Source organism: Anopheles funestus, chromosome 2RL (genome assembly GCF_943734845.2).
Source record: "Anopheles funestus chromosome 2RL, idAnoFuneDA-416_04, whole genome shotgun sequence".
Classification (NCBI taxonomy): Eukaryota; Metazoa; Arthropoda; class Insecta; order Diptera; family Culicidae; genus Anopheles; species Anopheles funestus.
In genome coordinates, this window is record NC_064598.1 from 19,265,705 (window position 1) to 19,293,316 (window position 27,612).

Genomic DNA, 27,612 nt, shown 5'->3' on the forward strand with positions numbered 1-27,612 from the left:
TGCAGAAAGGCTCTTCGACGCCTGGCTAAAACTTTAATAAATTTCAAATCCAAAACAAAAATTTGCCCATTTATTTCCACATTTTCGCGGAATTTCGCGGATCACCAATTGTCACTTAGAAAAATTTCCCCTCAATGGTCTGTCCGACGCATCCGACTACTATAGGAAGGATTGGCAATCTTTGGTAAAACATTTTCCTTGATTTTCGTTTTTTTGTATTTATTTGTATCTGGAAGACTCCTGGAAGAGAGATTCCTTGACTTGGAAGACGGAATTATTGTGTATTAATAAATATACTAGAGACATGCTTTATACAAATGTTTCTTTAGTGGTTCCAAAAAGTTTCTTTAAAAATAAAAAGGAAACTTTTGGGGCGGCCCGGTGGTGAATGTGATAAACAGCGCCTATCCTGCTACGTGGTAAAACAAGTCTTGATACGGCCAGATCGTTGTAATCGAACCAAAAAAAAAACTTTTAGTCTATTAGCATATTTCTGTATCATTACCTTTGAAATTAAATACATAAGATTAGTTACACAGATTTCAATATAAAAAAGGCAAAAACTAATTTAAAAAATAAATTTAACAAAAATAAATGTAACATACTGAAAATATCTGAAACCACTCGGCCGAATACGCCCAATGTTTGCCTAACACTTCCAGCTCATGTCAAATATCAAACCCACACAAAAAAAAACAAAACTCTAATCTGTAAAAGATTGGTTCAGATCGTTACACGCAACCGAACGTAATATAGCAATCTTCCACAAATCACCAATCACATTAACAAACAACCCAATTGGCGTCGCTATCAGGCGTCAATTCGTCGATGGTGTCGTCGACAAATCGGTTCATCCGTTCCGTTTCTCATGCCCATGGCAGCCCACTGGAAAGATACCAACTGTATCCCGGGGCTCGCTGGATAGATAAAATCGCGTTTTGTTTACCTCTAAGCATCGCTAAATTCTCATCTCAACGGTTTGTTTCGCTCGTTCCGTGCACCAATCCTATCCGAACGGCCCTCGCTAGCAGCCCAGGATGGTGAGCCCATTTCGGAGCTCAAAAACCACGGCACGTCAACGAGTAGTGGATCGGCGTGAAAAGTGTGTCTCTACGGAGCATATCGGGGGGCTCGGCGTAAACGATGACTGTTGGCTGAAAATTGTGGGATATCCGTTGTTCTACCCTGTTTGCTGGTCGGTGGCAATTCCGGTTCAATCAGTACAGCGTATGTCGCTCTGCCACTTGATTAAAGCTATTCTGCGGACAGCCCCAACAAAAGTCGGTCTCATTTTTGGGGGCCGTTTGCACAGTTTGGCAATGGTCTTTAATTTTACACAGCGCAGGCTTCTAAGCGGTGAAATCGTGGAACTTCATGCCACGGCGCATGTTTTGTTCGCATGTGGTTTTTGGACACTGACACTCACGCTGTTGCTTCGAGGGTTCGTTCCTTTTCTTCCTTCGCCGCCCTCGACACGGGTGGCACCGAACGCAACATTATCACATACACACCGGCCAGCAAATGCAAGGACGAAGCAGATAATAAAATTTAGTTTAACAGCCCCCAAACAAACAAGTGACCAATCGGTTCGGTTTAATCGAAGCCCAAGGCGACCACTCTACGAAAAACCGTGGCCCGGTCATGCTGAAACCTGTGCCGAAAAACCCAAAAGGATCGAAGGTTTTCGTCGGGTTTCATCGGTTACGTGAACCCGCGATGACACACACCAGTGTGTCAGTTTATCCATCCGTTGGCAACAGGGCCAGTGGGTGGGTGGGTTATGTGGAACGAGTGAGAAAATTAATTTTCCTCTCTATTTATTCACCCATCTCGCTTGGCCGTCGATCGGGGCTTGATCGGCGGAATGATGTTTAGAATGTGCGCCCGCATCATCGCTCCGGATTTTGGGGGGGCGCGCATTGATGATGGCAAACGATAGTTACTTTACGTCCGGATCGATTACGCCGTTGAATGAGCAATAAACAGTAGATTCGATGAGTGAAAAGGGAACATCCGAACGAAATGGCGGATTTCTCTAGATAGCGTTGGTGAATTGTTTTTATCTGCTTTTAGTGAACAATTGTACCGGCCTGGTTTTAGGTTTCCTCACCTTTTGTTTTGGTAACGATTTTAGCAAATATATACAAGTTTAATTATTTATAGACTAATTTGCATAATTCAGCAATATTAAATTGCCTAACTTTCGTTGCCAAATTAGCATAATTTTAATCATAATTTATTTTTTATTTTTTTGTGTTTTACTATCATTTTCTTCTTTATTGTTTATTATCTTTACATTCTTCAACTTTTAGTTGTTGTGACAGGTTTCAGAGCACAGGACGTGTATGTTATATAAAGAATCTTTTGAATATATTATATGATATATTTATACTACATTTGAAAACAGTTCAACAGATTAATAATGGTAATTTTACATTTGAGTGAAAAAATACATTAAAATGATGAACCTGTGGCAAAATTTTAATACTGATTTAATGCATTTGTTTACCCAAAATAAGAGTTTTAAAGCCTTCCAAAATGCTATTTTTTATGTATATTTAAACTCATTCTTTCCATGCCCAATTACAACACACGCACACAGGGGCATTGACTTTTTGGCACCGATCTCATCACAACCTTCTTCTTCACATTCAAACATTCGCTGCTCAATCAGTGCAAACGATTGTTTCACCCATCACCGGGTAAAACGTGTTAATTAAATTTTACATTATCGGCAAAGAATCGGATAAACATGCTTTGAACACTACGGGCGATTATAATCACCACAGGCATTCGTTTCTAATGTTCGCATTCTCATCGAAAAGCATCAAAAGCTTTGCCCAATGCCCACAGGACACATCAATGGTGTTCCTAATGATGTTTGTCACAGCACACACGGACACAACATGAATAGGTGGCGTCTATTGTGAAATCTAGTTTGCGACATGACCGACAACGTGATGTCAGTGTAAACAAATTTCAAATTAATGTATTTGATTTTCCACCAGGCGTTATAAATTCATCTTTCTTTCTTTTTAACATTTCCAATATGTAATCAACCGGTAAAATGGAACCATTGTTCTCGTCAGCTTTTACAATGCACAGTAAATCATGCGTTGCATATTATAAAACGTGCAATTTAATGCTTAAACATAGTGCTTATATCGCAAACTACCGCGATGTCGCTTTTGGGGTCGGTGGGAAATTTTTCAGGAAGCGGTTAATGCTTCTTTACAAAAAAGAAACACACACCAGAAGCTTCTCTTCCTGATTTACTGTTTCCATTCCCGTTAACCGTTCTTGACCCAGATAATGTGCTGGCTGAGAACAAAATTGTAACACCCAAAACGGCGGTAACAAGCGCGAATAAATGATCGATAAAGAAAATGGCAAAACAAGCAACGATGTACAGGGCGATCATTTCTCATCGTCTTCGAGAAGTGTGCCACATAAACAGTGTGGTAAGCTGATAAAAATAAATAATACACTTAATTATACGGTTCGAGGATAAGTTAGGAATCAGTAGGATGAGGCGTGTTGACTTGGGAATTGTTTATTGCATATGCATAACATGAGCAAGAAGAACGGATTTCCCACGGAATCATTGGGTAAAGTAATATTTACACAAATATTCATCATGCTGGCAAAGGAAGATCGATGGGTGTGAAATTAATAAAAGTAATTCTTTATTTTTTTTAGTCCGGAATATTTAAACATTTGTACGGAAAAATGGAATTTCTTGAATGTTGAAGAAAAGTAATGAACCTTGAGCGAAACTTTTGAAACAACATTTATTGAGAGTTGTTTTATTAAAAACTTCAAAGCACTGGATTATGTTTAAATATATTTCAGAGTCCTTTTTTGGAAAAGATATAAAAGTTATAGATCAACTTCGATAGCATTGTTTAACTTTTCAAATTTAATTAGATTATTAGAGTGAATAACAAGTCTTTTAGTTCCAGTCCTAAAATATCCAATTTTATCGTAAATAATTCCAGATATCTTTGTTATTGCTATTTACTTTAGATCTTCATTTAGCAATACACTTCCAACAGCCACTCCCAATCATTCAGCGTTGAATCATAGAAACGAAACGTTATTGTTTTATATAGAACATAAAGCTCAAAGGGCTTCAACAAATCTCCAGAAACAATCTCAATGCAACCTATCTAGACAACAAAACAATTTGCATTAAAAGAGGAAAAGGTCACCGTTTGTCGATTGAAATTGATTGGTGAAAAAAAACCAGAAAGAAAGTTAAGGTTACCGTCATTCGATCTTTCTACTTACCTCATCTTGATTATGAGCTGTCTATCTGAACGATTTTGAACGATTCCATAAAACGATTGTAAGCTTTTCCTTGTTCTAGTGCATCAAACTAAGATCTTAGTTTTATAAAGTATCTGCAAAAGATAGAACAAAAAATATTTATTAATTTACAATATAGATTATTGATAAACACATAATATTCTTCTCAAAATTCAGGAATATATGGCCTAAAAGAAGAAATATAAAAAAAACAAGAAATTTCACGTAAACTCATCCAAAGACCGCTCCACACCATACACAAAGCGTAGGGTGAAGAGCTTCCTTAACACTTCACCTGCCCAATCACAATCCGCATCAAGTTCAAATCCCTTTTTTGTCGAATCAACAAATCGATACACATTCTCCACAAGGCAGTCAGGCAGTCAAAATCGAACGCTTACCGGTACTGGTGTAGTACAATGCTCGTTTAGGCAAGTGCCAGTACCCAAACGACTGTCGGGTACTCAGGAACCGAAATATCTAAACATCCATACACTCGAACAAAAAAAGTTCACAAATCCCTCCCGAAGGAGCAGCTTTGCTGGCGTGCGCCATATACCGGTGTACGGAGCAATCAACGCATCAATTTTCTGCCGTGCGCCATACCTTGAAAAAGGGGAAAGGAAAACCCGTCCGTCTCTGCCATCGTTATTGTTCGGTTTCGATTCATCTATGGCTTTTCTCGATTGGTTCAATCGCCTGTCAGCAAGATGATGTTGCTGTTGTTACCTGTTCGTGGTGGTTTTATTTTTCCACTACCGACCTTTACCTTTCCCCTGCCTGGTCGGAAAACCCGTACGAAAGAGAAAGGTTCACCACATCCTCGTCAGTGGTACAGAAGTCTCTTCCCGCAGCTTCAGCTTGATCTGGCTTTCGACCGCAAAGTATTTTACCCAAAAACCGGTACAAACACCGTACCTATCTGAACGAGCGGAAACTGGAACTCTCCGAAATGCCACCGGCAAGGGGATGGCAAGTTGAACGGTGGTGGTGGTGGTAAGAATGAAAAACTTTATCTTGGCACCCGGGCTCACTTCCGGCACTTGCCGAGAACACCTATCTCGATCTCATTTGATTAAGATAATTGAATCAAAGCTTGAATTACGAGCATCGGGTTGTGATTGGGGCCGGGCAAATGGAAACCGAAAGCAGACAGAACTTCCAACTCCCAGTGGGACCTCCAGTCGCTGTGAACTGTGCGAATGAGGGTGGAATCCTTCGCAATCAACCATCAACACAAGGGTACACTCAACCGTTCCAACGACAGGACGGCTCGGAGGCAAATCGATGCATCGATGTGAAAGCATGAAAAATTATGGCGTTAATAAAGCCATTTATAAAAATTCTTCTGAACACACGTACCCACATACACGTGCATACAAAGAGTTCCGACAAAAGGAACACCGGGACGACTCTAGACGAATGCGGAGAAAAAAGGATGCGGTTTCTGAGTCGGTGGTGATGCAAAACTCGGAAAAGCAAACAAATGTGAAGAACATCATCATTGAAGCGTGTTAGTGAGTTGCTGATGATAAAGTTCCACTTTCGCTTTTTTTTTCGTGTGTGTGTGAATGTTTGAGGTTTGAGAATTATCGGTAAAGAGTAATTAAGAGTCGTTGAGGAATTGAAAGCATTCGACAACGGGAAGAATGAAAGATAGACATACAGATTGCGTTGTTTAATGTGTGACTTGGTTTGTTTGACATACATTGTAATGTTTATTGATTTGTAAGATATTTCACGCTGCTTTAGCTCAAGGAAAGCTGCGTGGCTGCTGAGAAGATTGAGATTATTGTGTGAATGAGAGTAGACGTCCATGTAACTATATGTGTTAAATATATGAATATGGAGCTACAACATTATTGAAGATGAAATTTCATAGGAAATTTAATATTAAAACCAACTTTCCCAATGTCTTGAACTAGGAAAGGATTAAGTTACTTTGAATTTCTCTTGACGCAAGATGTCTTATTTCGTTGTAGATGTAAGCAAGAAACAAATAGTCCTTTTTCTTGTAATTTTATATTTGGTTCCATGTTCGTTCTATATCTTGGATGTACAGATACATGACCAAACTTTTGAAATCTTTCAAAACACTTACAATAACATTGATGTTGAGATCCAACCTAAGGTCCTGTCCGGTCTTCCTAAAGTTCGATGAATCTTCACCACTCAAAACACCTGTCACGACGATCGCGACCTGGGATTATTTAGAACTTATGAAGTTCTAGTACTCACATTAGCCGTGTTTGAGAGGAAGATGTTCAGAAAGATGTTTGGTTCCGCATGTATGGAAGCACATTGGAAAAGCTGCCGTAATGACTATTGTCATGTCATGCAAAAAACACCGGACAACCGAGTGGGTGAAGTCCTTCAGCTTGGTCGTTTACATGGACAGAGGAGTCGTGGTAGTGACTGATGTAAGATGAGAAAGTAAATTATTGATTCATCTTTAGTGGCATACGAAAGACACAGCCGGTTGAAGTTTTCACAGTTCACAGTGAGTCTGCACAATTCGTAGAACAATAAGAAACGATTGATCAGTCCCATGGTTTGATCCATGGTTTTAAAACATATTTTTGAACCCTGCTTCTGGGTCCATTTTTAAAGATTTAAAACGATTTGCATGTTAACATTCACGTATCACACTTCCTTTGCCATAGAAGGAACATACTGAAGACATTATTCAAATGTCGGAGTCGGAATTACACGTTGCGTTCAGTTTTTATCTCTATGTTGACTTTTGTCTTTTTTTCTTGCCTTTTTTATTTGCAAATTCTCACCCAAAAACCAACTCCCCCCGAATCGATTACAACCACATCAACAGCAGTAATCTTAATCACTCGGAAGCCATTAGCGTTCCTTCCTTCGAGGCAGAACAAAAAGAAGAAAAACCCCACACATGTCACCATCAGCTTCGCATCATGAAACTATCTTTTCTCATGGCGCTCCAAAACCGAACCAAATCAAAGTTGGACACGGCAGTCCGCCGGCTGATACCCTTTTTTCCTGCATTACGGCCGATCTGCCATTTACGGCCGACCGGTGCTGTTGTCGGTTGATATTTACCGGTTTCGGTTTGCCGCACACACACACGGACGGACGGGATTCAAGGTCTTTGCGCCCGCGCGCGCGCTATTCCCGTTGATGGCCTTGAAGTTTAGAGCCGGGCCGGTGTACCATGTGCGGCCTTAATGTGGAGCAGCACAGAAATGGGGCCTACAGCCACACCTTTCACTTAAATTTGCCATCTCAAGGTAAGTCGCACGGTTTTGGAACCCGTTTTCGGTACACAAATGTCATGATGCAATATCCAAAACCACCTTCCCGCTCCCATCGGACGTGCGAGCGCACGCGCCCATCTCGTGTGGTCGTTTCGTTTGCGTTGCGCTTCCAGAACTCCTGCCCGAATCGGGATGTTGTTTTTTTGTGCGTTTAATAGGCCACCAAGGGGGTGGTGGTGTTGAGGGGGGAAGAGGTCTTTTTTTGCACCTTCCAATCGGAAGCACTCAATTTGGGAACGTCGATTGTGGTAGTCGTCCAAATGGCCTTCGAATCCTTGGGAAGTTGCAAAAGGAAACGTGCGTAATAACCTTTCCTACTTCCGGAGAGTGTGTGGCGCTCTAGTGGTTCTACTTCAGTTCCGCCAGGAAAAGGAGTAACCATTGTTGCTATCCTTGCCACGGCTAGTGACTCGGTTACGGTCTGTTTCATTCGAATCGAATGCCACTTCCTGTGCCTGTTGTTAGCAACAAACGAATAGTCCAATTTCTTGTCAATCAGAACACCCACCTAGTACACACAGATGGATTGATGTTTTTTTTTTTTAAATGAAACATAAAACCACAACCAGTTGCTTACACTAAAGCATGTGGCACATTATCGTCACCGTATCGCCACCAAAAAGACAGAGGAAGAAACCCAAACGTACAGCCGATGGCATGTTAACGCCAAAACAGATTTTTATTTGATTTTATGTTCCCGTCGTATGGCTCACTCACCCTCACTGTACGGCCATGTCTGAAGGAGAGGTTTGTCTGAAACAATCACGCGGCAACATTATTCCGGTGCGCTTGCTGTGTGCCAAGCTAAACCGTGTCGCTTGGCATCGAACTGGAACACCGTCTGGAACGTACCGCAAAATATAAAAGGCACAAAGTGATTGTCAGTTTCGGCCAGCCGTGCCGTGAAGAAGGCGAAAACAAGGAGAGAGAGAGTGAAAAAAAGGTTAATGTGAACAAAAAAAATAAGACATGTGTGCACCAGATGTGCATCATATACATATATCTCAGTTACACTGATTCAATATGCAGTGTGCAGTGGTGGTGTAGGTCAGCATTAAACGAAAAGCCTAATGCAACCATTGCATCGCTGGTAAACGTTTGAAATGAATGTTTAAAAATCGGTCGAAAGGTTAAAATATTTATTTGCATAATATTTATTTTTTTTTAAATTAAATATAATCTCACCACCCACGAAATGTGCGTCACGAAGTGTAAACGATAGCGTATGTAAAGCGTGATGGAATTATTTCATTTTATCGTACATTTTTAAACAATGTTGTAACATTTCAATCACCACTTCGAACACAGATCAAACGAGTTCAATTTGTGCCAAACAACCAGCATCGTTACGCTTGATTTATTGATCACGTTCTGGTATTTACATTTGTTTGAAGTCGTTCATTTACGGTACGTAACACGGTAGCCGTTATGTGGAAGAGAGGCAACATTTATCGCTAACGTTGCAATCCCGATTAAGGTTAAAACTAATAAACATTAAAGCTTACTGTCACCTTGACGTTTATCAATGATAATTATAGCAAATGATGTTTTGCACCCCCCGATCAGAAACCCTTTCCCGCCTCACGGCTTAAGGGTGACGACATTCCCCACGTGTGTTGGTGGATGCCGTCCGATAACTTGTTCTCTTACTAGCTGTCATAGTAGCGCCAACGATAAAGCGGTAGCAATTCTTAATTGACAGATGCATGCGTTTGATAAATCTATTCGTTGCGTGTCGACACTCGGGATACGCAAGACACTCACGATAAGCATGGAAAGGATGGTACGGAACGTGCTTATTTATGCATTTGAAGTTCGCTTCCGCAAAACGATCGCAAACGTCGTGATGAGTGGTACGATCGACAGCATCATCATTATGCCCCGAGACCATATTGACGTTTTTGTCATCCGTCGTATTGCAAACGTCGTTTTGTCAGCGCTTTTTACGCCACATCTTCGATGTGCCAAACGTTACCGTTTTCATGTGCTTCTCGTTGTAAATATTAATTTGAAATTTAAAGCAACTCAAAACGGGGAATCCCGCATTCGGAACTGCAATCTGCAACCGGGTAAGGCTTTAGCAAACATCATCATCATCATCATATTAATCGCCTGCCAAACGCGAATGTTCCGTAAGGGCGAACGAAGCGAAAGCAATGAGAAAAAAAGGGAACACACATCAAACAACCGTGGCTGTCTTCATTCATAAATAATGACCCCGCCAAAACGTTTCTACGCGCTCGTGTGCACACGGGTTAACAGCACACCTTAACCTTTGCGTACCATCTTTCGCGCCCAACATTCCGCAAGCAATCTGCATCGAACGATCGATTGAACCGTCAAGCGATCGGGTATGCTGCCGGAGCGTGGAAAACGTCCGTTTGTTTGCGAGGGTGCTTCAAGATGGCAAAACAACCGATAATCATCGATAAGTCGAAGCAATAGAATGCATAATGTGCGTATTGAAGCACACACCGCAGAGGTCTACGGGGGGCCAGCCATTACGTTTTGCTGTGCTGTGAGGATAAGCTTGTTTTCCAGCGAGTTATTGTACCACATCCGTGGGAAAGTAAAGAAATCTCATGCAAAGCGACTTTGTAGTTAATGGGGAGTAATGTAAATATAGTTTTTTTAACTTAAGTAAGTTGTGATGATTTTTCTTCCTGAGGTTTTTCTCGTTCTTTTTTGTTCAAACTCGTCCGTAGTTTGTGCTATTCAATTTACATGATAAACACGTCCATCAACCGACCGAATAGCTCACGGCAAAACCCACATCCGTGCTTAAAAACTTCTCTTTTTTCCAATGAAACAAAATCCTAACATAATCGCTTTGAAAGCGTAAAAAACTATTTTTTTTTTAGATTTTTCCCATGCACACCCTTAAGGGAAATACATAAATTTAGCTTGTTAAGATTGCATAAAAATTTGTTCTACAAATTTAAGCTCATACACCCATACCGGACCGACACGGACGGAGAGAAAATGATGAGAAAAATCTGTATGTATGATTTTTGAAAAGAAGAAAAAAACACACACACACACACACACTTGCTGTTTATGCCACCGGCCAAACTCACGCCCCAAAAATAAAGTGACAGCCCTGGGTTCCTTCAGGTTGCAATCGTGCCGGCTGCATATGCAGCGAACGTCTGAGCCTGTCAGCTTTTTAACGTCCACCTCGCGTGGTGTACTTGTCACCACCATCACCGCCATGCCATCAGGATTTTGTTTCTGCACCGTTCTGCAACCATGTCTAACGAGGGCTAGTTATGTTTTATAGAGCATAAAAAGTAATTAAATTTCAAGTGCATGCCCCTAACGCTGGGGTGTGTGTGTGTTTTTTTTTCTTCCCTCTCGCGTCTTTTGTCCATCCCGAAAGTTGACGTTCGAGAAACAGTTGTCATGTATGCTCGGTGTACGGCGGCCATTTACGCCACGGTACACAACCAACTCATCCCCTTCTTTTTGCTATGCGCGACCATTGTTGGGATGGGAAGGTTTTGTAAAAAAGCTCTCAAAGTTAAAGCGATTCGATGGTCACCGAGGCGATGCGGGCCCGTGGGAGAGTGTGCAGAAACATGTCCTGTGTGATTTATGGGCATGTGTGCTGTATGGCTGTAAGCGTACTGCACTGCAAGTTACCAGTGACAATGAGTGAAAGAAAATAAAATAGCAGAAAAGGAAAAAAAAATCAGGAAAGAAAATCGTATTTCCTTCGTCGCTTATTCTTGCTTTCTTGCGTAGAATATGACCGACAGAAAGTGGACTTAAATATTCTCATGATGGTACGAGAGAAATATCAAAAGCGGCCCATACTGTAACATAAATATTTCCTTTACTTGAGCGATTGTACGGAAGAACTGCAGCAAGACAACACAAATACTGGAGAAGATCCGTTCCATCCCATTTCGGTTCGTCCACACGTGCTCGTCCAGGCTGAGGAGTTGAGACTTCAGAAAGGTATTTAGCTGTGGCGTTCCATTCTGTACTATCCAGTACAAAGTGGAAGTTTCTCCCCTGCTAGAATATCACAGATCACTATCTTAGATCTCGAGGTATTGCTCCTTAGCCTTCAGCTGTGCCGTACCTGATCCGATTCCAGCCTGGTATCGTGATGTTGTTGTTCTTGCATCTAAAAAAAGCATCTCCCCAAAAGCGCACTGATGGGTGCATAAAACATAAAGCAGGGTACCCATCATTCCCAATGGGGAGGAAATGTCTCGGAAATGCCAGTCAACGGTCTAGCGTCTAGACGAACCACGCGTCTGCTAGTTCCGAGTGAAGATTTAACTTCAACAACTTCACAGCTAGTAAAATTTGTTGAGGCTTACATTAAACGAAACATCAATAAAAAAAAACATAGGAAGATTAACTTACAGCAAAACCTATCTGTAAGGAGATGTTTTTGTAGTGCTTGCTCAGGGAAATTCGTATTTCGAGTTTGTTTTGTGAAACTTACGGATGAAGTTGATCATAACAGTTTCGTAACTTGTTTACAATGTGTATATGCTTTTTTCTCTCCCCATACTGCTAATTGGCCAGCTTCAAAACTTACACACGTTTCTCCCTATTTATCTATTATTACATACCAAACATAGCGAGCTAAAAGAAACAAAAATTTACCCGCGTGCGAACGATACTTACTCGGTACCTCACCTTGCACAAACACACGATCATTAATCACCATGATTACAAACGATACGGGACATGCTGGAAAATGGCACGCAAATGCAATGGATGCAACCAAAAACGTTCCGTGTACGGGATAGTGTTTGTCCTTCCACTTGACTGACACTCGTTCATACACGCAAACATACATCCGGGAGCGCTTAAAGTCAGTCCAGTGAGCGGCCCCTTCCTTCGGGTGGCTTCTTTTTGGCACCTACATAAATATGCTTCCCACCCACCATTCACCAGCAAAACAAACACCTACCGAACGTCCCACCCCGCCCCGAAGCAACCCACCAGGAAGTGTGGACGGATGGCGGCACTGGGCACAATTTCTCTAGACGATCGTTTTACTATTCATGATGTACGGAGCTTTTGGAGACTGCTTGCTTCTAGTTGGTGCAAGCTCCTCGGTGAGGCAACATTAAGAACGCTTCCCATTTGCCCATATCATTAGTCCTGGATGCAAATGCATCCTTATGCACAATGTCCGGACACACTGCTCGATTCCCAATCGTACCACCAGCCTTGTGTGTGTGTGTGTGCCGTATGCGAAACAACCGCACGTGGGACTAATTTGTTCAATCGATATACCGAAACCGCTAAAGGATGAATCAGACGATGGTACGAAAGCAACCGCAAACCCCCGGTTGCCACCAGTGTGCGCGAGTACCAACCGGTGAACCCTTTTACCAGACGGAACCGGAAAAGACAACCGATTCCAGCACATCCAAGCCGCCCAGCCAAGCGAATGTGTTTGTTTACGTTATAATTTACAGTAATGTTTACCGTTCCCGGTCGTACTGGCATATATTAGACATGGTCACCACCGGGACCACTGTTTACGGCGGTGACGGAGATGATAACTGTTTGAAGTTCGGTGCGTGAAAACACATCCGTACCTTTGGCTAATATCATCTAACCGTGCCGTGGTACGAAACGGCAAGCGATACCGGTGTATCAGTAAGTGGGTTTTGTGTTACGCATGGTTTTCCAATTTCCCAAGAATTTACACACCTGAAGAGATATTTACCCGTTCTTCCTAACCTTGGTGGTGGCCCCTTTAACTAAAGTGACAAGTTAAGATGTGCAAGAAGAATTTTTGTCTTTTGCATAAAACATCCATTTCGCACAGTGATCCGCACAGTTTGCAGAAGATGAAGAACATGCTTATCGGTGCAGGATCATTTCGCAAAGCATTAAACGGCTCTCAACGGGATTTCAAACACATAAATTTTACTACAAAACCAAACCGTTGGCAGACAAACAAAGTGTTGTACATCCATGTTGTGTTCCTTCGCTGGAATCTTGAATGTCGTTCCCCTCCCCCATCAGTCTGGTCAGGCTTTGAACTCCCGAAAAAGGAATATTTACAGCTGGCACGATCGTGCAGCATCTGCTATTGAAACACAGAAAACATCAGGCTTTGTTTTTTTTGACGGATTCAATTGATTGTTATTTATATTCAAAACAAAACGTTTAATAAATTAAACGAGTCGAGCGCGTGAGTCTTGTAACGGGGGTTTTGAAGATATGTACAAACGGTGCCGATTGGTGACAGTCGAGGGATGCCCATTTAGTGATGGAGCGCCGTGGTGTAAGCGACCGGTGTGGCCAGCTTAGCTACTGGGGCGGCGTACGAGATGGTCTTAGCTACCGGAGCGGCATAAGAGATGGCCGGGCTAGCAACAACGGTCTTGGTGGCCAACGGAGCAGCATAAGCGACGGCGGGCTGAGCAATAACCTTGGTAGCAACCGGAGCAGCAGCAACAACCTTGGTCAGCGGCTCACGATGGACGACAGCATTGAATCCATTGTGTGGGTCAGCCGTGTACTCGACGGTACGCTTGGTACCATCGGGATCAACGACGGAGTACGATCCCTGGACAACATCTCCGCTGCGAGATTCCTGCTGGGACTTGGAGTCACCGGTCAGGGCATCCGAGATACCGTACGAGAACGAGTAGTGCGGGTTCGCATCGTACTCTTCTGGCTGGGCGGCGTACGCAACCTTGGCGATCGGTGCAGCAACCACTGCCGGAGCAGCAGCATAAGCGACCTTGGCGATCGGGGCAGCAACTACGGCTGGTGCAGCGGCATAGCTGACAGCCGGCGAAGCAATAAGACCAGCGCGGGCAACAGCGATCAGCGCGGCGAAGGTCACGAACTGAAGAGTCAAATAGACGATGAGTTCCTTCATTGCAAACCGTCAATCAAACCACCTCGACCTGGTTGGTAAGGGGTCTCTTTTTTTCGTTTTTTGATGGCAGAAACACCTTACCTTGAATGCCATTTTTGCGTCGGGTTGGGAGAAGATGTTGTTCACAGCACCGGATGATCAATCGAACTGTGACTAGATTGGACCAAGCTGCCCAATTTATACGCTCGACCATTCGCTAGGCTGCGGTAGCAAAAAAAGGGAACCATATTCTCGCCCAACCTGCATGCATGAAACCTTCAGCATTTTATCCCTCCCGGTACATTGAGCCACAACGAGGTAAGAGCAGATAAAAACATAAAAATTAAAACTGCATCGGGAATCGGGGCGCGTCTATGCGAGGCGAGCAAAATAAAAATCCCCCCAAACGACAGGCGTTGGTTCAGCATCAATTTCCCATGCTGAAAGCGTGTAGTGTCGATCCGATCCGATCACTGTAAAACGTGATTCGAAGCAAAAACGCACACACGTGCATCGGGTCGCGTGTAAATCCATGCACCCGTAATGTAGGTCTTGCGCCGTAACGTACGCATAAGACGCATGCTGCCGGTAAAAAACCTGTCTACCGATCCCGGCACTAGCGCACCGGTTACAACAAGCCACCGACCATCGTAAACGTAACGATCGACGGATACCACCTTCCTCTCGCAAGAAGGTCGTTCACTTTTCGTTTCATTGGCCTGTTTCGTTTTGCTTGCTTTTTTGGGATCGCTTGTTCCCAATCGGTTGTACTCGAGGTCGTACTAGTGCGAAACGGTTCTACCGGCTTCGTGTGACTTGGTTAAGTGGTCAAACTTTCCAGCAGCCCGGAGGGTACCACCGATCGTCCCGATTGGGGCCCCATTGGGCTACAAAATGGGGTGACTTTTGTTGTTATTATATTTCAGTTACCATACACCCGTGAACTTCCGTTCCGTGCCGTGGGTTGTACAGGGGTGAACCGTACGGAAACCTTTAGTTTTGGTAGAGCCGGGAGCCGGAATGATTTTTGACCTTTTGACGTTTTTTTTTGCGCCGTTGATTGGATACCATTCTTTATGGCAATGCTTACATGCCGGCCATGTTTTTGTGCGTATCTCCACTACCGTTCCACACACTGGTGGCCACGCTACCGCTACTAGGCCATCCGGCTGATTGGGAACGATTTCGCACAGGTTGTTGTTCTTATTTTTCTTGCGTTCCACGATCACGCATCGATCACGTGTGGACAGAGAATGGTGTGAAGTATCACCGATTAAAATTTGATCACAGCGCGCACTAATCCGATCGGCTTGTCTTTAAACTGAACTAAGTGGAAGGTTCTTTGGACAGCCAAAAAAAGACATGAAAGAAAGAAGAAGAAAACACAATATTTCAAGGATAGTAAGCAAAAAAAAGGCAACACTCAAATCTCAATCAAAGATGACAAGGGTCTTCCTAATCAACACACTATTATGGCGGGAAGCTCAATCAATCATTTTCAATTAGAAAACAAAACAAAACTCATATGGAAGAAGGTGTTGTAATACACCTTCTAATAGGCAATAATTTAACGATAAAGTAAGAAGAATTTCAAATGATTAAATAGTATTTAAAAACGTAAAACGGAAAAGACTACTAATAAGCTCAGAATAAGGCGAAACGATTAGGCATTTCCCAAGCATAAAAATGAAAACGATCGTCAATTAAAGCATTCCATTCCATTCGTTAACCTTAAACACGCATAATAACTATCTTTAAAAATGTATATTGGTTTTCAAAATCACTATCAACAAAAGTGCTGATTTCCTGAACCACAAAGCTATCAATAATGATCGCCAGCGAGCAACAAAAAAAAAGAAACTAATGACCCGCGCCAAACTAAATTACGATTTCACGGCGATTGAGCCATTCGTACGTCGTGGACGTATCATTCATTCATTCATCAACTGGTGATTGGAACCTTGGAAGCAAAGTCGGTAGAAATTGTGTTCCGCAAAGCGCACATACCGGCTTCGTCAATCGTGCCGGTTCTAGCGTCACACACATGGCACGCTACCGGGGCGATCGCGACTTGGACTACCATCTGCATGCAGTCTGTGACCCAGCAGTAGATCAACACCGCAGGCAAGGTCGTTGAGTCAAGTCTGGCACGATAGCAAGCAGTCAACGGCCACTTTTTTACTCGCACTGATGACTGTTTCGTATCTTGTACGCGAGCATTTACACTGTTCGTTTCACCCTAGATTTGCCCTAGATGTCAGATGCGGTGGTACAGAAATGAGACCATGTAGTATCATACGGTAAAGGAAAATATCACACGTAGCTCATAGTACGAATTGCATCAGATTTTGCGTCAGATCTTCAAAGGAACGTGTAAAGTGCATCTACGAAGAGAAGTGCACTATTCCACAGAATAGTGGAGCACAGAGTGTTGTGTATTATCTTCCTAAAATAGAAACCGTGCTTATGACAATTAAATTGGTTTATTCCATTGTAACGTGGGAAATAATTTACAGGAAGCGATTCGTATCAAAACCACCAATATGACTATTTAGTGGTAGGAAGCGTAGGCCGGAGCGGCGTAAGAGAGAGCTGGGCTCGAGACGTAGGTGTTGGTGGCCAGAGGAGCGGCATAAGAGACAGCTGGGCTCGAGACGTAGGTCTTGGTGGCCAGAGGAGCGACATAAGAGACAGCTGGGCTCGAGACGTAGGTCTTGGCGACTGGAGCGGCATAGGAGACAGCTGGGCTCGAGACGTAGGTCTTGGTGGCCAGAGGAGCGGCATAGGACACAGCCGGGCTCGAGACGTAGGTCTTGGCGACTGGAGCGGCATAGGACACAGCTGGGCTCGAGACGTAGGTCTTGGTGGCAACTGGGGCGGCGTACGAGATGGTCTTGGCTACTGGAGCGGCATAAGAGATGGCCGGGCTGGCAACAACGGTCTTGGTGGCCAGAGGAGCGGCATAAGCGACAGCGGGCTGAGCAATGACCTTGGTGGCAAGAGGTTCACGACGGACGACAGCGTTGAATCCGTTGTGCGGGTCGGCGGTGTAGTCAACAGTACGCTTAAGACCATCGGGATCAACGACGGAGTAAGATCCCTGGACAACATCTCCGCTGCGAGATTCCTGCTGGGACTTGGAGTCACCGGTCAGGGAGTCCGAGATTCCGTACGAGAACGAGTACTGAGGGTTGGCGTCGTATTCTTCTGGCTGGGCGGCGTACGCAACCTTGGCGATCGGGGCAGCATAGGTAGCGGCCACTGGGGCAGCGACTACGGCCGGAGCAGCAGCGTAGGAAACTGCTGGCGAGGCGATGAGGCCAGCGCGGGCAACGGCCACCACGGCGGCGAAGATCACGAACTAATGAAAGCCAGGTTGAAAAGGAATCGAGGATTAATATCCATTTCCGGAGCTCGCAAGCAATCACGTTTCCGGTGCTTTCTGTTTGTGACATTTCCGTAGCCAAAAACCTACCTTGAATGCCATTTTCAGTTGTTTTAGTGACTTGTTCACTGGTCAATGCAGCAGATTGAACTGTGCTCTAGTATGCTTTCGACATGGTATTTATACTACCGTGCTTTCAAGCAGACTGTGACAATTCTGTTCTGGGGAATTGAATCAGAAAATCAAGAGATCGGGTGTGGGAAGGATAAAGTCAAGCTTACTTTTTCGATAGTACGGTGCCAACACACCCCACCTCAAATTAATCAAAGGCCAATACGATCAATGAACCAAATGACCGTGCTTAATATGCGTATCGAGGATTACATCTTATCCTGCCTGCGAATATTAAGGAAGGATTGAAAGTATTGTTTTAGTTGTATTCATTCTAAAGCTATTGATTGTTGGTTGCCATACCAAATTATTTTAATCTTTGAAAATGGCAGTACATTTAAAATTCTGACGCAATCCAAATAAGTATACCAAAAAAAATATGCTTCCAATAGTTTAGAAGAAAACGCCTCGGCAATGATAATCACTTAGCACAACTTGTTTTTTTTTATATTTACCAACGAAATAAATCTTATCGAAAAAATATGCATTTGCATGATTAAATGTTTTATGTTTTTCAATTTGCTCGTAGCAACTTGAACAGTGTTGTAAATAAATCTCTCTATAATAAATGTATTTTATCTCTAAAATCTTCATTACCTTAAGGAACCATATTGTTTTTTGAGAAAGTTGTGACCGTCTTATTTTTGTTTAAACTCATCGAAAATATATAATAGTAAGTTATATGGTTGGTCTAAATCAGGGGTCTCCAAACTACGGCCCTCCCAAGATATCCCGAGATTGGCCCTCAGTTGTGGATATTCCACTCAAAGCGCCCCGCCATCTAAAAAGTTTGGAAGCCTCTCGTCTAAATTAGCACGTGGATATTCTAATCATAGCAAATCTTGTTCACCATTGTTAGGTTGAAAAGATCAAGTATATTATAATGTTAAACTGTATAATGCATAATACATCAGAATCTCAATATATTCTTTAGTAAGATCAATTTTAAAAAAGTACTTTCGATTTCTTGAGAATTTGATAATATGCGTCATATTCTTATTGCGGACGTAACTGATTTAATGTTGTGTTTAAAAACTTAGCTTCAATAATGTTTAACCAGTGTACATTTACACAATTGCTTAAAATTATTGTATTTCTGAACGATCCAAGTCTATTGCGTAATATTTTTCAATACAATATGGAATTTTATGAATTGCATTAGTTGTTATTGAGTAGATATAACATGATTATCCTTTTTGCTATCGATGCCATCCATTGTTGCAATGTTCAACAAATGTTTATAGGCTTGTGTATTTAGCACAAACAACGAGCTGCTAAAAGTATCAATAATACAAAAAAGCCAATATTTGAGAAGAAAATGTCATGTTAACTTTATTCGTCAGCCACCTCACGCCCGAATGTAAGCTGTAATGATGGCTGCTAATTGAATAAATAAACACAATTCGTGTCAAGTGCTTGACTACTAAATCAATTTGAACGTTCGGTTTCGATGGAGTTTTGTGAAACAATGAAATTATTTACTAAAAAGTTTTCTGTTTCAACTCTAGCAAGAAGTCAACTTCAATAAAATAGACAAAGGACACTCAACAACGACACAGATTGATTAGTTTGACCAAATTGTATTTGCTTTTTTCTCGTAATAAATAACCTTCATTATTTAACAGTGCATTCAAGTCATTTCAGGATTTAGTGGTAGGAAGCGTAGGCCGGAGCGGCGTACGAGAGAGCTGGGCTCGAGACGTAGGTGTTGGTGGTCAGAGGAGCGGCATAAGAGACAGCTGGGCTTGAGACGTAGGTCTTGGTGGCCAGAGGAGAGGCGTAAGAGACAGCCGGGCTCGAGACGTAGGTCTTGGCGACTGGGGCGGCATAGGAGACCGCTGGGCTCGAGACGTAGGTGTTGGTGGCCAGAGGAGCGGCATAGGATACAGCCGGGCTCGAGACGTAGGTCTTGGCGACTGGAGCGGCATAGGACACAGCTGGGCTCGAGACGTAGGTCTTGGTGGCCACTGGGGCGGCGTACGAGATGGTCTTGGCGACTGGAGCGGCATAAGAGATGGCCGGGCTGGCAACAACGGTCTTGGTGGCCAGAGGAGCGGCATAAGCGGCAGCGGGCTGAGCAATGACCTTGGTGGCAAGAGGTTCACGACGGACGACAGCGTTGAATCCGTTGTGCGGGTCAGCAGTGTAGTCAACAGTACGCTTGAGACCATCGGGATCAACGACGGAGTAAGATCCCTGGACAACATCTCCGCTGCGAGATTCCTGCTGGGACTTGGAGTCACCGGTCAGGGAGTCCGAGATTCCGTACGAGAAGGAGTACTGAGGGTTGGCGTCGTATTCTTCCGGCTGGGCGGCGTACGCAACCTTGGCGATCGGGGCAGCATAGGTAGCGGCCACTGGGGCAGCGACTACGGCCGGAGCAGCAGCGTAGGAAACTGCTGGCGAGGCGATGAGGCCAGCGCGGGCAACGGCCACCACGGCGGCGAAGATCACGAACTAATGAAAGCCAGGTTAAAAGGAATCGAGGATTAATACCTATTTCCGGAGTTCGCAAGCAATCACGTTTCCGGTGCTTTCTGTTTGTGACATTTCCGTAGCCGAAAACCTACCTTGAATGCCATTTTCAGTTGTTTTAGTGACTTGTTCACTGGTCAATGCAGCAGATTGAACTGTGCTCTAGTATGCTTTCGACATGATATTTATACTACCGTGCTTTCAAGCAGACTGTGACAATTCTGTTCTTAGGTCTCAAATTGCATCAGAAACTCGAGCGAACCGGTGTGGGAAGGATAAAGTCAAGCTTACTTTTTCGATAGCTTGTCATCCCCTCTCTAGAATAGTGAGTGGCTGTTACGTTCATTGACCGTTTGTGGTATAACTGTGAGTCTACAAGAGAATTCATATTATTTTCGGGAAAAGAATTAATGGCTTCAATGCTCTTTTCAATCGATTGCTTTTTGTGCTTAATATCATTGAAACGGATACAGCAAACAAGATTTAAAAGTGTTTCTTAATAATAACCATACTCTGCAAGATCATTAACTCGGTTATGGCAGCCTTTTGGAGGCTTTCCAAGACTTTGTTATAAAACTGAGTCGAAAGTCCTTATTACAAGGCAGTATATTTATATTGATTTCGTGCACAAAATTCGAGTGGAGAGCTTAACATTTGTTCCGAAATTTTCATAATCGATCTCAATCATTTATTTACAGGAACAGATATATTGTCACTATGTCACTTCCTGTTAGTAACCAAATTATTGGATGGATATCTCTTTCGCAATTAATTATTACGATCATAATATTGCATAATTGCATTGGTTGTTCAAGTTATTGCATTTAGCACTCTTTGTAATTATAAATGGATGTCATAAATGTGTTTGTAAATTCATATAAATACGAATAGACATTTGAAACAGAATGAAGTGTGCCATAAACTCAAACATTTATAGCGCACGATCATGATTTCATGATCTTCCATGATCACCATAACTTCATTTCCTAACTTTGATTCGATGAAGCATCATTGAGGTCTGCATGAACCTTTAATAGCTTTAATTAGTGTTATTTCATATTTTTTTGTAGAAACATACTTTATTGATTCAAAAAGGTATTTGTTTTCAATACCTGAAACCCTAAAGCACAATAAATTGAGACTAATTTTCCATAATAATGACTTAACATGCTTGAATCCCAGAACAATAGTAGGTGGAGTTGTGTATTCTTTCAAACTCCAAATTGAAGACATATTCAACTTATTTTTGTATCTCATTTAGCACTATAAATTGATGACAAAAGTTTAATTATATTGTTATAGGAGTGTAAGATCAAAGTTCTTTTTTAAACAATATCAATAAGGACCCGAAGAAATATAGGAAAACTCTTATTCCAAAATCAGTAAATAGATTTTTTAAATATATTAATAATTGAAATAGTTCAATTGTTATATACGTTACAAACTATCAAACATACAGATAAAAACAAATACAACATAATACGCAAACGAAGAAATAAAACAAGTGAAAGTGAAAGTGTCACTATAAAAAACAAACTTCTATTTTTTCTTCTCCAGGTGAACTTTTGAGGAAATAGATGGAAACAGTATTTCCATACAAAATATTAAACAATAAAGAAAAACGAGTAGCATTCAATTTTACGAATTTGTATTTGCTTTTTTCTCGTTATAAATAACCTTCATTATTTAACAATGCGTTTAAGTCCTTTCAGAATTTAGTGGTAGGAAGCGTAGGCCGGAGCGGCGTACGAGAGAGCTGGGCTCGAGACGTAGGTGTTGGTGGCCAGAGGAGCGGCATAAGAGACAGCCGGGCTCGAGACGTAGGTCTTGGCGACTGGGGCGGCATAGGAGACAGCTGGGCTCGAGACGTAGGTGTTGGTGGCCAGAGGAGCGGCATAGGATACAGCCGGGCTCGAGACGTAGGTCTTGGCGACTGGAGCGGCATAGGACACAGCTGGGCTCGAGACGTAGGTCTTGGTGGCCACTGGGGCGGCGTACGAGATGGTCTTGGCGACTGGAGCGGCATAGGACACAGCCGGGCTCGAGACGTAGGTCTTGGCAACTGGGGCGGCGTACGAGATGGTCTTGGCTACTGGGGCGGCATAAGCGACAGCGGGCTGAGCAATGACCTTGGTGGCAAGAGGTTCACGACGGACGACAGCGTTGAATCCGTTGTGCGGGTCAGCAGTGTAGTCAACAGTACGCTTGAGACCATCGGGATCAACGACGGAGTAAGATCCCTGGACAACATCTCCGCTGCGAGATTCCTGCTGGGACTTGGAGTCACCGGTCAGGGAGTCCGAGATTCCGTACGAGAAGGAGTACTGAGGGTTGGCGTCGTATTCTTCCGGCTGGGCGGCGTACGCAACCTTGGCGATCGGGGCAGCATAGGTAGCGGCCACTGGGGCAGCGACTACGGCCGGAGCAGCAGCGTAGGAAACTGCTGGCGAGGCGATGAGGCCAGCGCGGGCAACGGCCACCACGGCGGCGAAGATCACGAACTAATGAAAGCCAGGTTAAAAGGAATCGAGGATTAATACCCATTTCCGGAGTTCGCAAGCAATCACGTTTCCGGTGCTTTCTGTTTGTGACATTTCCGTAGCCGAAAACCTACCTTGAATGCCATTTTCAGTTGTTTTAGTGACTTGTTCACTGGTCAATGCAGCAGATTGAACTGTGCTCTAGTATGCTTTCGACATGGTATTTATACTACCGTGCTTTCAAGCAGACTGTGACAATTCTGTTCTTAGGTCTCAAATTGCATCAGAAACTCGAGCGAACCGGTGTGGGAAGGATAAAGTCAAGCTTACTTTTTCGATAGCTTGTCATCCCCTCTCTAGAATAGTGAGTGGCTGTTACGTTCATTGACCGTTTGTGGTATAACTGTGCGTCTACAAGAGAATTCATATTATTTTCGGGAAAAGAATTAATGGCTTCAATGCTCTTTTCAATCGATTGCTTTTTGTGCTTAATATCATTGAAACGGATACAGCAAACAAGATTTAAAAGTGTTTCTTAATAATAACCATACTCTGCAAGATCATTAACTCGGTTATGGCAGCCTTTTGGAGGCTTTCCAAGACTTTGTTATAAAACTGAGTCGAAAGTCCTTATTACAAGGCAGTATATTTATATTGATTTCGTGCCCAAAATTCGAGTAGAAGAGCTTAATATTTATACCGAAATTTTCATTATCGATCTCAATCATTTATTTACAGGAACAGATATATTGTCACTATGTCACTTCCTGTTAGTAACCAAATTATTGGATAGAAATTACTTACGCAATTAATTATTGCGATCATAATATTGCATAATTGCATTGGTTGTTCAAGTTATTGAATTTAAAGCTCATTGTAATTATAAATGGATGTCATAAATGTGTTTGTAAATTCATATAAATACGAATAGACGTTTGAAACAGAATGAAGTGTGCCATAAACTCAAACATTTATAGCGCCCGATCATGATTTCATGATCTTCCATGATCACCATATTTTCATTTCTAAACATTGTTTCGATGAAGCATCATTGAGGTCTGCATGAACCTTTAATAGCTTTAATTAATGTTATTTCATATTTTTTTGTAGAAACATACTTTATTGATTCAAAAAGGTATTTGTTTCCAATACCTGGAACCCTAAAGCACAATAAATTGAGACTAATTTTCCATAATAATGACTTAACATGCTTGAATCCCAGAACAATAGTAGGTGGAGTTGTGTATTATTTCAACTAAAAAATAGAGACATATTCAACTTATATTAGTATCCCATTTAGCGCCATAATTTGATGATAAAAGTTAAACAATATAATGGAGGAGAGGGAACGGCCCGGTGGTGTATCTGATAAACTGCGCCGGTTCACTCGGCAGGGCCATGTATCAAATCTCATTCGGAACGTCTCACCGTAGCAAGGACTGACTATCCGGCTACGTGGTAAACTAAGTCTTAATACGGCCTGGCCGTTTTTAACAAGCAAAAACAAAAAAACACTCTCAATAAAGTCCCGAAGAAATACATAAAACTCTTATTCATAAATCAGTAAATCATTTTAAAAAATATATACAAACAAATAAAATATAAAAATTGTTAAATGCGTTAAAAACTATTAAACATATAAAAACAAACAAATAAACAAATGAAACACATTACACAGTAGAATAAGAAAAACAAGAAACCAGAACTGAACATGAAACATCCGCTGAAAGATAGAAATAATACTTCGACAAAAAAAAATTAATAATAAAAAAACAGATAGTATTCAATTTTACGAATTTGTATTTGCTTTTTTCTTGTAATAAATAACCTTCATTATGTAACAGTGCGTTTAAGTCTTTTCAGGATTTAATGATAGGAAGCGTAGGCCGGGGCGGCGTACGAGAGGGTTGGGCTCGACACGTAGGTCTTGGCCAGAGGAGCGGCATAAGAGACAGCTGGGCTCGAGACATAGGTCTTGGTGGCCAGAGGAGCGGCATAAGAGACAGCCGGGCTCGAGACGTAGGTTTTGGCAACTGGAGCGGCGTACGAGATGGTCTTGGCTACCGGGGCGGCATAAGCGACAGCGGGCTGGGCAATGACCTTGGTGGCCAGAGGCTCACGGTGGACGACAGCGTTGAATCCGTTGTGCGGGTCAGCAGTGTACTCGACGGTACGCTTGGTGCCATCGGGGTCAACGACGGAGTACGATCCCTGGACAACATCTCCGCTGCGAGATTCCTGCTGGGACTTGGAGTCACCGGTCAGGGCATCGGAGATTCCGTACGAGAAAGAGTACTGAGGGTTCGGGTCGTACTCTTCTGGCTGGGCGGCGTACGCAACCTTGGCGATCGGAGCAGCATAGGTAGCGACCTTGGCCACTGGGGCAGCAACTAGAGCCGGAGCAGCAGCGTAGGAAACTGCTGGCGAGGCGATGAGGCCAGCGCGGGCAACGGCCACCAGAGCGGCGAAAGTCAGGAACTGTCAGGATAACAAGGAGACCGAACGTTACAAACACTTTTCACACTCCAACTCCCGGGGCGCACACTTACCTTGAAGGCCATTTTGAGAAGCGGTTCAGCGATGTTGTTCACAGTACAAAGGATTCAATCGAACTGTACCGTGATTGGGAACGGTGATCCAATTTATACGAACTGAAGCACAACGAAACGGTTCAAACGGCAACTTTTCCGGTTTTTTTTGGCCCCCGTCCACGTACGATCGGTGTGCAGATTTTGCGTTTTTCAACCGAACCGTGCTTGAACTTGAGTTCGTTGCCTTCACTTTTCAAAAGGCGTTACTAAAAGGTCACATTCGTGCGTTCCTGGCCGTTAAAACGATGTGTGACTTTGAATTCCATTGCAGTGTGTGGCGGTGTTCGCATGAGTTGCACAATTGTTGATCCACTTTGGAAGTCATCTTGATATACCTTTGTACAAAATGTAAGCACACTTAAGATGCTTTTGTAGGGTTGACAATTTTAAATTGAACATTGTCCATTTTATACACGCGTGAGAGCATTTAATGGTTTAAATTACCATTTTAAACTCTGCACAAGAATATGTTCAATGTAATCAACCACTAGAACAAACGCCACACTTTCACTTTTATTCTTGACCATGAGACAACTGTCCTTGATATTATGTAACGCCAAATGGCAATATCCAGTTTGGGATTCTCTTTTATTCTGATATTCTGTCCGGGGCGGAAGAAACACGGTACGAAACAACAATTGCTTACACGCCCGAACCCGTTTCGTTCTTCGCTTAGAAAGGGCGTCAGAAGTTCTTTTTTTTCGCCTTATCTTAAAGAAGTTCTGCAAAAACTCATTTAGGTTAAAGCTTTATAATGCATTGTTGGTTGCATCAAGTGTATTTTTAGTGGAAGTACTCAATAAATTAACTCTACGTACCAGTATATAGCACGCACAGCACGAGGGGCCCTGACATTCATGTCTTTCCGACAAGTCACCCTTGTTTCGTTTACTTAATCCCACGCATCTCCAATTCCCAAGCATCTTGGTAATGAATGTTCAACAGTTTGACCTAGTTTTGGGGTATTTGGATAGTATTGTTACAATTGTAGTGTGCCTTGGTTAAAGATGACTTGAAATTGAAGCGTACAAATTAGTCTAGAATGCAAGAAATTAAATGTTAATGCAGGATTACTGATTATAATTCTTCATTGAGAAGAAAAGTAGTTTGAGTATATAAAATGTCTTTGAAAATCGTCTCAGTAATAAGATTTTGTCTAATTTTAGATCACTATTAGATTAGAGCTTTTTAAGTTGCCATACAATTCAACATTAGAAATCCTTTTACGATGGATTAATCTTCTTGTCTTTTGTGGCACTATAACTTCAAGACGTCTTGCCCTACCATTTCTGGGTTTCCTCGACTTTAATTACCCGCAGCGAGATAGTCTGTCCTACGTACCGGGGGATTACAATCCCGATGAGATTTGATGACCGGTCATATCGTGTAAGATCGGGACCCAGTTACTATCTACACCACTGGGCGCATCGGATTAAATTTACTAACATCAAATAAATTACAACCGCAGTCTATCATACATCAAACTGATGGGTTTTTAAATCTTTTTCTCGTAACAGGTGCTTCATTTCAACTTACTAAATAGCATTTTGACATGTATTCTAACAATCAGCCCAGTGAGGCCACGTTGAAAATGCTAAGCAATAGCAAAAACACGTCAAGCTATCCTTCACGTCAGTCTACGAAATCCTTCGGACTGACAACCGCAGGTTAGTTTGCAGTTCTTTACAGCATCAAACATCACACCACGGGAGTGCTTCAGAAGCTTAGATACGCATGCACGGTTACGAATCCGGGGAAGCAAATGATGAGAGATTCTTTGAAATTCGCAGACACCACACGACGAACCTGCATAGAAAGAAACCGGTTCCGGCGTGCATGGCACGGCACACAACCTTCCCCCCGGGCATGGTCGTGGACAGTGGATAGCTTCAATTCAAGGGAGCACTCGGTTTTAGGTACTTTGACAATGACACCACATGGTCAAGGTAACGCCTATGCCTATGTTCCGTACGATTATGTTGCCCATGTGTAACGCGTTAGAGCATTATGCTAGTGAGGTGTTTGAACCGTCCGAAGGCCGGAAAGGGTTTATCTAACCCCGATCGTTCGT

At 42.7% G+C, this 27,612-nt stretch overlaps 2 protein-coding genes across 12 annotated transcripts in view; both read right to left on the minus strand.

Moving 5' to 3' along the window:
- Positions 1 to 27,612, minus strand: part of LOC125763028 (papilin) — a 95,654-nt gene that overhangs the window by 18,825 nt on the left and 49,217 nt on the right. For all 11 annotated transcript variants that reach the window (XM_049425740.1, XM_049425741.1, XM_049425747.1 and 8 more), the window contains one exon: positions 4,291 to 4,403. In XM_049425740.1, coding sequence (XP_049281697.1) covers positions 4,291 to 4,295 — 5 coding nt within the window. In that variant the 5' untranslated portion in view covers positions 4,296 to 4,403. The remainder of the gene's footprint in view (positions 1 to 4,290; positions 4,404 to 27,612) is intronic.
- On the minus strand, positions 10,644 to 27,476 carry LOC125765219 (uncharacterized). Its single transcript, XM_049430131.1, has 7 exons — positions 25,500 to 27,476; positions 25,051 to 25,428; positions 22,343 to 22,599; positions 19,851 to 19,949; positions 16,994 to 17,297; positions 14,542 to 14,598; positions 10,644 to 14,427 (listed from the first exon to the last, which is right to left on the minus strand). The coding sequence occupies exons 1-7, from the start codon at positions 25,509 to 25,511 to the stop codon at positions 13,837 to 13,839; spliced, it is 1,698 nt and encodes a 565-aa protein (XP_049286088.1). The 5' UTR covers positions 25,512 to 27,476; the 3' UTR covers positions 10,644 to 13,836.